This window comes from Ursus maritimus, unplaced genomic scaffold (assembly GCF_017311325.1).
Source record: "Ursus maritimus isolate PB19 unplaced genomic scaffold, ASM1731132v1 scaffold_5, whole genome shotgun sequence".
Taxonomy (NCBI): Eukaryota; Metazoa; Chordata; class Mammalia; order Carnivora; family Ursidae; genus Ursus; species Ursus maritimus.
In genome coordinates, this window is record NW_024426663.1 from 84304525 (window position 1) to 84315507 (window position 10983).

The 10983-nt window shown below is 33.8% G+C and overlaps 1 protein-coding gene across 1 annotated transcript; it reads left to right on the forward strand.

Annotated features, from left to right (window-relative positions):
- The first annotated feature begins 1324 nt into the window (after positions 1-1324).
- Positions 1325-2275, forward strand: LOC103680583 (olfactory receptor 2AJ1-like). The gene has a single exon (XM_008710084.2). It carries the CDS (start codon positions 1325-1327, stop codon positions 2273-2275), a length of 951 nt encoding a protein of 316 aa, XP_008708306.1.
- The last annotated feature ends 8708 nt before the right edge of the window (positions 2276-10983 follow it).

Consider the following 10983-nt stretch of genomic DNA (forward strand, 5'->3'; position numbering starts at 1 on the left):
TTCCTGTTTTTAATATTTATCATGATGGTACATATCTATTGGTTATTCCACCATTTAATGGTGTGTTTATTTGCTTTTGTCATATTGATCATTGAATGTACTATGTTTAAATACAAATACACTTAGATTATAGAGTATATTATTGTTGAAACTTAGACATGAAAATATATTTAATACGGTTTCAATAACAATTATCATTCTTACTTTATAAACCATCAGAACATCACTTTAAAATATGAGTTCGATGGCATACAGATAAATTGAAAATCTCATTACTGTATTGAACCACAAAGTAATGTAAAAGTTATATGAGGCTATACCTGACTAATTTAAATAGAGAGTTCTTTGGCCTAATCATAGCTGTAAAAACATGCTTTTTTATGATTGATATTTTACCATACATTTTAAGAGAAGGGTTGAGGTCATTACTTGAAGGAATGTTCTTGTGTGGTTGAAGGCTGAAGAATTTGAATCTTTGTAGAGCTGAGGAGAAGCTGCATATTTGAACAAAGCCTCTCTTTTATTGATATGAAGGAGCGCATGGTTATGTGAGACATTTCAGGCAGAGGATTTCTACAGTTAACTTTTACTACTAGGATCCAGTGCATAATTTATTTGTCACCAGGATTAAGTAGCCACAGTAGTATGCTTTATATTCCCATTTATTCTCAAAAATTGGAGGAATGTTCCATAGAAAGGATGATACTTTCATGGGGAAACTATTCATGATGTTCATTATACATAGAAAACGTTATGTGTCTGAAGTAAGAAAAATATTTAAATAATATCAAATTAGATTTGGAGAAATAGATTCTACTAATCAACAATGAACACACTTGTACTAATAGCTATAATACAAAAATCAAATTTTTGTATGCATAATGTTTATTATTTTTAGCGGGCTTGCTTGTAGAACTTTGCTTAAGTCTAGGGATCAGAGTACCGAAGTCCAGAGGAACTTTCAGAGAGAATGCAAAATCAATCTGACTAGCTGTTTTTACTGGAAAGCCATCACCAAAACTGCTGCTAAACCACTAATAAAGCAATCTTTTTATTCTACCTATTTTGGACTGGAAGAGCCAAAATATATTAAAAGGGGGAAAATATCCATCTAATTAACTATTTCACATCATGTAGCATAAATCAAGCAAGATAAATGTCTTTTGATCAATTTAGATCTGCTGGATTCACTATTTTCTCCAGAATTCTTCAGGTAATATGGACAATGTTTTCCTCCAAGTTAATTTCTATGTAGTGCACTAATAATAGTGAAATAGTTTCTATATTATATGCTTTTCCTTTTATCTCTATAGAGATTACAAGAATGAAACATTTGGAAAACCACACTATGACTGAATTCATTCTTCTGGGTCTACTGAAATACACTCCAACTCACTTCTGTCTCTTTGTGCTTATCATCATGATGTTAATATTCACACTAACTGGAAACAGCCTCTTAATTCTACTGATCCTGGTAGACCATCATCTTCATATCCCTATGTACTTTTTCCTTTGGCAGCTGTCTCTCATTGACATACTCTTCACAGTTTCCTTTGTCCCCAAGATGATGAATGACTACCTTCTGCATAAGACAATCATCTCCCCTTTTCACTGTGGCACCCAGATCTTCCTTGGGTTGGCCCTGGGTGGGACTGAGTGTATCCTCTTGGGACTCATGTCCTATGACCGATATGTTGCCATCTGCAAACCTTTACACTACCCACTCCTCATGAATTGGCCCCTCTGTAGGTTGATGACTGTTAGCTCATGGACCAGTGGTACTGTCAATGCCTTGATTCATACTGTCTACACCATGAGATTTCCCTTTTGTGGATCAAGAGAAATCAATCATTTCTACTGTGAACTTCCTGTTGTGCTGCATCTCTCCTGTGAGGATACCTTGACCTATGAGACTGGGATTTTGATCAGCACCACCATTTTGCTTCTGATTCCATTCTCAGTCATCCTTGCCTCCTACACACTCATCCTGGTCACCATTATCCAAATGGTTTCTGCTGAGGGCCGAAAAAAAGCATTCTCGACCTGCTCATCTCACCTGACAGTGGTCAGCTTATATTATGGTGCCATCATTTTTATGTACATGCGGCCGATTTCTTCCCATATTTCAGGCCAAGATAAAGTTGTGTCTGCCTTCTACACTATTCTGACACCTATGCTCAACCCCATAATTTATAGTCTTCAGAATAAAGATGTGATGGGAGCCCTGGAAAATATGCTATGGAAGTGTTCATTATATTCTAAAATGAATATATAGGCTCAGTGGATGTTGTTTTACTGAGTATAGATTTTGTTTATGCCGTATGATACATTTTGGACTGACAACAATCACACCCTAGTCTATTAGATAAATTGTTTCATTCAGTTTATTAAAATCAAGTACATTTGTTCTCAAATAAATGCAGATCCACAGTATAAAATAACCATGCCTTGTTAATTGCATTGAGAATATAATTCAAAGTCATAAACTATAAAATTAGAAGAACAATTAAGGCAGAAGTTTGAAAGCCATGTTAAGTCACCAGACAATGTTCAAGAAGCATGAATACTGGACAGAAAACAAGATAGAAAGGATAGGCGGCTAGGCCCTCTCTCTTATGCCCCAGGTTAAGAATCATCATCTAGACTATTACACCACTAAAAACTTACACATTGGGAATGCTACATTAGAAATCAGGTACTTCTCTACACTTTCCTTTCAGGGGCTTAGAAATCAGCCTTTGAGCATCTGCAAACAAGAATAGAAATCCTGAGGCTTGGTATCTTCCTGTGTGTGTCAGAGTCTTGAGTAACTCTCTTATTAATGGTATCATTGATTGTGGCTATTGTCTTACTTGCTAAATTAATAGTGTGAATTGAAAAATGACCACCAGTTGGCCTGATAATTGTTTGATTGAAAAATTGAGGTAAACTCAACATTCATCAGGTTTTTGCCTTAGTCTAATGCCATTTCAGGATGTAAAAGTGAAAAAAAGAAAGAAGAAAGAAAGAAAGAGAGAAAGAAAGAAAGAAAGAAAGAAAGAAAGAAAGAAAGAAAGAAAGAAAGAAAGAAAGAAAAGGAATCCTGAAAAGCCATGGTATTTATGCCAACCTAGAAATACATATGGGATACCATATTCATTCTCTGAGCTACATATTGAGGATCTAAGGTTTGAAATTTGTATTAACTTGTCTCTTGGGTTTTCAGACTGGAGAACAGTCAGCCATTTAAGTAGAATGACTATCTTGATAGCCATGCCTCTAACCCTGAATTCTTTAGCCCAGATGTTCAAATTCATGACACAGAGCCTTCACAGCAATTCAAACAGGGACCAGAAAAATAATGTCAATATCCTTAAGTCTCTGTGGTCACTGATTATCACTTCTGCTAGAAGTTTTAATAAAATTTATAGGCTAGGCTCTGAAGTGGCAAGTTCAAAGACTAATAGGTTAGTGGTATAAAACCTTCTGAATGGACCATAATGGTATCATTTAGCAAACACTGGTAATTTGTAAAGGTGTCTATGATCTATGGTTCATTTGTTTTATATTACATGGAGTATATGTACCACAGATAGTGCTTAACATATATTGAGATGATCTTCCATATTTCCAGCTTCTGTGAAATTCAAGTTGTAGCCATGCGATTACTTTTATACAAAAGACATGGAAATAAGTAAAATGAATCATTTCAAGCCATCCACCTCAGACTTTTCCATGGAAAACATTGGTGATTGTCTGATCTTGAAAGACACAGCTACCAAAGAAAGAGAAAAACCCATTTACATCATAATGCCTCATCGAAGGCAAGAAAACTCTGCTACCTTAAAACAGTGAAGTTGCTTTTTGTGATAGGTAACATTGACTGCCCTAATACAGAATAACATACTATCTCCAAATATCTTGTTAATTTGTGATAGGAATGATTCACAGTAATGGCAAGTTTTATGAAATGCTTAAGTAAAATATGTGGTGACATTAATGATTGACTTTTTCTCTTTTTAAAAATTATATGCACAGCATCTTCTGTATATGTTTAGAAGAATGCAAAAAACTAGATCAAATATTTCTAAAATATATATAACTTCCTAATATGAGTTTTATATATGCCTATTTTTGAGATTATTTGCCCAGATTTTCCTGTGAAAACATAAACTGGAATTTATTTATTTGTTTTTTTGTTTATTTCAGAAATTTAAATATTATGCAAGAATGCCTGAAATTACACATATGTGAAGAGATACAGTATTTTTATATCTGAGTCTACTATCTGGAAATAGTACATGTAATCATAGGTTTAGTGGATATGTTAAGATTTCCAGGTTTCAATTTCCATTTTGTTCATTCTGGCTTAATTTATATTTTACTTTCTGTAACTTATCACTCTCATATGTAAATTTAATTCAGTAAATTCAGTGAATTCATCCAATTTTACAAGACCTCACTTTTTTATTTATGGGACCCTACTTTTAATCACAGAAGAAAAACTTAAACAAACAAAAAAGCCCATTCAAGGGACTGAAGCATGATTGTATTTACAAGTTGTCAGCACAAGGTTTTTACCCTTCTAAGTCAAGAATCTTCTACTTTCCTTTTTTCCCTTTTTTCCCCTGATATTCAGTAAAGATACAGGAGTGGCCTTTGGGAAGTTTTCATGATTATGACTGCACTTGGAAAAGCGGGTTTTTTTTTTTTTTTGGTCTGAAACTGTTCCCTGATTTTCATAGCTTCTTTGGTGTATTTAACCTAATTGTGATTATGAGTCTGACTTGGATGCATCCCTGTCTTGTCCTCATGACTATTGGCTCTCCAAGCACAGGATAATATGCACTGTGGGGGATGATAACAAAGATCTTGAATCTCTCCCACCTGCTGAGTGAGACTTCACCTTGTCCTTCACTCACACCAATTACTCTCCAAGCTCAGACTTAACTTCTCTCCTTTGTTTGCTCCAACTGTCAATGAGGTTTGTGCCATAACCACATGCCATTCTCCAGGCTTTCTTGCTAAGTTGGGACACACAGCCATCTGGATCTCTCCATCATCCTATAGCCACCCCTTGCACTGGGAATGATTCTGCTCTCACATGTAGATCACATGCTCCCCAGTTAAGCAACCCCACATTCATCTAAATGATGCTGCTTATCTCAATCCCCCATAACTATGCTTATAACCACCAGGATCATTTTAAAGCAGAGTGTAAAATGTTTTACCTTTTTGTAGATTTTTTTTCCTAACCTTCTTATGTAGATTGAATGAAAGTTCTTGAAAATTATCGTCACAGATTTTTTTTTTCTTTGTCCTATAAAGAAGATAAAACAAACGCCTGGCTTTCTATCTTCACAGTTTTGCCTTTTATGCGTGTATGTTTGTTTTCTAATGTGAAAATCAAGTGTTTGATCCTCACACAAGAATGCTTTGTCAAAGTACCTTAGATAACAAATCCAATGCATTTTGACTATGAGATAATTTTCTTTGCCAAAATATTTTAAACATTTTCTTTTTTAACTTTTGCACTGGATCAACATTATCATTAGTGCTATTATTGGAGATATATAAACAATAGAACAAATGGGAATCATCTGGGATATAAAATTGTATTAAAATATAGTTTCAAAATATCACAAAAAAACACGGAACAGCAATTCCCCTGTGGTAATATACAATATTTTATTTGACCTCGCATTTAAACAAAATGAAAAAACCCTTAATAATGTATGATCATTTTACTTTATACCTAGAAATTTGTATTTTTTGACTACCTTAAATTTTGCTATTTTAAAAAAATATGTCATCCAAATTTTTGAAAGATTAAAAAATTAGAATGCTATGTAATATAAGTTTATTAATTTAATGCACTTATGTGTACACATATGCATATATATGTATAATTATATATGTCAAACTATTGTCTTAAATTCATCACATTTTATTTTTCTATTTTTTTTTGCCTTTGTGAAAGTGAAATATTTACTTTAGAATGACGTCCAGTACTTGCTCACCTAATGTAACACAAAAACTACAATATGTCTAGTATTCAATATTATATTCAGAGTACCATATTTCATGAATAAATATCTCTTAGTATAGCTGCCAGGGTCATGGCAATAACATCTTCTTTTTTGTTTGTTTTGTTTGAAGTTTTTATTTAAATTCTAATTAGTTAACATATAGTGTAATATTGGTTTCAGGAGTGGAATTTAGGGATATATAACACCCAGTGCTCATCACAATAAGTGTTCTCCTTAGTGTCCATCACACATTTAACCATCCCCATCCACCTCCCTCCATCAACACTCAGTTTGCTCTCTATAGTTAAGAGTCTCTTTCATGATTTGCCTCCCTTTCTTGTTTCCCCCCTTCCCTTATGTTCATCTGTATTGTTTCTTAAATTCCATATATGAGTGAAATGAAATGGTACTTTTCTTTCCCTGACTGACTCATTTTGATTAGGATAATATACTCTACCACCATCCATGTTGTTGCAAATGGCAAGATTTCATTCTTATTAATGGCTGAGTAATTAATTTTTTCTTTCTTTATAATTTTGGAATTTATTGTCTAAAAACAGACCAAAATACACCCAGGACCATATATACAATGGAATATTACTCAGCTATCAGAAAGAATGGTTTCTCAACATTTGCTGCAACATGGACGGCACTGGAGGAGATAATGCTAAGTGAAATAAGTCAAGCGGAGAAAGACAATTATCATATGGTTTCTCTCATCTATGGAACATAAGAACTAGGAAGATCAGTAGGAGAAGAAAGGGATAAAGAAAGGGGGGGTAATCAGAAGGAGGAATGAAGTATGAGAGACTATGGACTCTGAGAAACAAACTGAAGGCTTCAGAGGGGAGGGGTTGGGGGAATGGGATAGACTGGTGATGGGTAGTAAGGAGGGCACGTATTGCATGGTGCACTGGGTGTTATATGCAACTAATGAATCATCGAACTTCACATCAAAAACCAGGGATGTACTGTATGGTGAATAACATAATATAATAAAAATATTATTATGAAAAAAATAAATAAAATATTAAAAAAAATACACCCAGGACCAAATGTATCACCCTGTTTTAGTCACCTTTGAAATTATATTCTGTCATTTTTCTTCTTTTCTTTTCCCTTTTATGGTTTCAATCTTTTTGGAATTGTCAGTGTGTATTTCACTTGGGTCGTGGTTGATATTTTTTATTTTGTTCTCTTGTTCATCCATTGTTCTCTGGACAAAATTACTAGACAGAGAAATTCACAACAAAAGAAAAAACCAGAGTAATACTTTCTGACATAGATGTAATTAAACAGATATAAGGAAAATATCAGACCTAGAATTAAAAATAAATGATTATAGAAATAGTAGCTGAGCTTGAAAAAAAAAAAAGCATAAAACACCCTAGAGATTTACTTAGTGCAGAAACAAAATAACTAAATCTAATCAGGCTGAAACTAAAAATGCTTTAACTGAGATACAATCTAAAATGGACACTCTAACAGCCAGAGAAAAGAGGCAGAAGAGAGATTCAGTGGCATACAAGACAAAATGATGAAAAGTAAGGAATGTGAGGAAAAGAGAAAAAAAATCTAATGAATAATGAGGGGAGGTTTTGAGAAATCACCGATACAATAAAGCAAAACAATATTAGAATTATTGGGGCTCCAGAGGAAGAAGAAAGAGAGATAAAGAGAGGGCCAGAAGGTATACTTGAGCAAATCATACCTGAGAATTTCCCTACTCTAGGGAAGGAAACAGGCATTCAAGTCCAGGAGGCACAGAGAAACTCCCTCAAAATCAATAAATATAGATTAACACCATGACATATAATAGTGAAGCTTGAAAATCTCAGAGATAAAGAGAAAATCCTGAAAGAAGCTCATGATAAAAGGTCCTTAACCTACATGAGTAGAAACGTTAGACTGGCAGTGAACCTATCCACAGAGACCTGGAAGACTAGAAAGTGTTGGCATGATATATTCAGGGTAATAAATGAGAAAAAAATGCAGCCAAGAATACTTTATCCAGCAATCCTGTCATTCAGAATGGAAGGAAATATAAAGCACTTCCAGGACAAACAGAAACTTAAAAAAAATGTGTTCTCACTAAACCAGCCCAGCAAGAATTATTAATGGGGATCATGTAAATGAAGACAGAACTCAAAAGTAACATAGGCCAGAAAGAAACAGACAAAATATACAGAAACAGAGAGTTTACAAGTAATACGATGGTATTAAATTCATAGCTTTCAATAACTACTTTGAATTTAAATGGAATAAATGCTCCAATCAAGAGACACAGTGCATGGAATTGGATTAAAAAGCAAGAACCATTGATATGCTGTCTACAAGAGACTGATTGTAGACCTAAAGCCACCTCCAGATTGGAATTGAGGGGTTGAGAACAATTTTTCATTCTAATGGACATCAAAGAAAGCTGGGGTAGGAGTTCTATTATCATCTAAATTTGATTTTAAAACCAAAGACTGTAGTACGGGATGAAGGGGGACACTATATCATACATAAAGGTTCTATCCAATAAGATTTAACAAATATAAATATTTATGCTTCTAACTTGAAAGCAGCCAATTACATCAACCAATTAATAGCCAGGTTAAATAAACACATTAATCATAATACAATAATAGTAGAGGACTTCAACACCACACTCACGGCAATGGACAGATGATCTAAGCAGATTATCAACAAGGAAACAAGGACTTTGAATGACACACTGGACCAGATGGACTTCACAGATATATACAGAGCATTCTATCCTTAAGCAGCAGAATACAACTTCCTCTCAGGTGCATATGGAATATTCTCCAGGATAGATTACATACTGCATCACAAATCACTTCTCAACCAAAATGAAAAGATTGGGATTTTTTCCCTGCATATTTTCAGACCACAATGCCTTGAGATTTGAACACAATCACAAGAGGAAATATGGAAGGAACTCAAATAACTGGAGGTTAAAGAGCATCCTACTAAAGAATGAATGGGTCAACAAAGAAATCAAAGAAGAATTCTAAAACTCCATGGGAACAAATGAAAATGAAAACACAACTGTTCAAAACATTTGGGATGCAGCAAAGGTGGTTCTAAGAGGGAAGTATATAACAAAACAAGCCTTTCTCAAAGAACTGGAAAAGTCTCAAATACACACACTAACCATACATCTAAAGGAGAAAGAGAGAGAACAGCAAATAAGCCTAAACCAAGCAGGAAATGAGAAATAATAATGATTAGAGCACGAGTCAATGAAATACAAACCAAAAGAACAGTAAAACAGATCAAAGAAACTGGAAGGTAGTTCTTTGAAGGAATTAATAAAATCAATAAACCCCTGGCCAGACTGATCAAAAATAAAAGAGAAAGGACCAACATTAATAAATCCATGAATGAAAGAGGTGAGATCATGACCAACGCCAAGGAAATACAAACAATTTAAAAACATATTATGAGCAACTATATGCCAACAAATTAGTCAATCTGGAAGAAATGGATAACAAGCAAAATCACAGAGAAAGAGGAAAAATAACAATCATCTACACAGAAAAAAATGTAAGAAAATATTATAAAAACCTATATGCCAAAACACTAGACAACCTAGAGAATATGGATAAAATCCTAGAAACATAAATCCCACCAAGCTTGAAGCAGGAAGAAATAGAAAATTTGAACAGACCAACTATCAGCATGGAGGTTGAATCAGTAATCAAAAATTCCCTATGAATGAAAGTCCAGGACTAGATGGCTTCACAGGTGAATTTTACCAAACATTTAAAGCAGAATTAACACCTACTCTTCTTAAACTATTTTTAAAAAAATAGAATAAAGGAGAAGTTAATAATTCATTTTATGAGATCAGTATCACCCTCATACTAAAACCTGGTAAAGAGACCTCTAAAAAAGAGACCTAGGGGCCAATATCTCTGATGAACATAGATGTGACAATCCTCAACAAAATGCTAGCAAACAGAATCCAACAATACATTTAAAGAATCTTTCACTATAATTATGTGGAATTATTCCCAGGAGGGAATGGCTGTTCAATATTTGCTAATCAATTAGCATAAGGCATCACATAAATAAGAGAAAGGATAAAAAACCGTATAATCATTTCAACAAATGCTTTTTCTAAAGCACTTGACAAAGTGCAACACTCACTCATGATTTTTAAAAACCCTCGACAAAGTAGGTTTAGAGGGAACTTACCTCAACATATTAAAGTTCATATATTAAAAACCCAGGGTGAACATCATACTCCATGGGGAAAAAGTAAAAGCTTACACCCTAAAGTGAGGAAAAAGACAAAGACATCCACACTTACCACTTTTATTCAATATCATACTGGAATCCTAGTTACAGCAAGTAGAAAATAAAAAAGAAATAAAATGCATTTGAATTAGTAAAGAAGTAAAACTTTTGCTCTTTGCAGATGACATGGTACCATATATAGAAAACCCTAAAGACTCCACCAGAAAACTGTTAAAACTGATCAATGAATTTAGTAAAACCATAGGGATGAAAAAATCAAGGTGCAGAACTCTGTTGCATTTCTATACACCAATAATGAAGCAGCAGAAAGAGAAATTAAGAAAATAATCTCAATTAAAATTGCAGCACAAATAATAAGATACATAAGAATAAACATAACCAAACAGGTACTCTGAAAATTATAAAATATTGAATAAAGAATTTGAAGAGGACACAAAGAAATGCAAAGGAATTCCATTCTCATGGACAGGAAGAACAGATATTGATAAAATGTCTATATTACTGAATACATCTACAGATTTAATGCAATCCCTATCAAAATACCAACACCATTTTGCACAGCAATAGAAGAAACTATCTTAAAATCTGTATGGAATCGCAAAAGAATCTGAATAGCCAAAGCAATTTTCAAAAAGAAAATCAAAGCTAAATATATCACAATCAAAGACTTTACATTGCTGAGCTGTCATAAGCAAAACAGTATGGT

What these genes read in the sequence shown, in the direction of transcription:
- LOC103680583 (XM_008710084.2), top strand. Translation starts at nt 1,325, where the DNA reads ATGAAACATTTGGAAAACCACACTATGACTGAATTCATTCTTCTGGGT.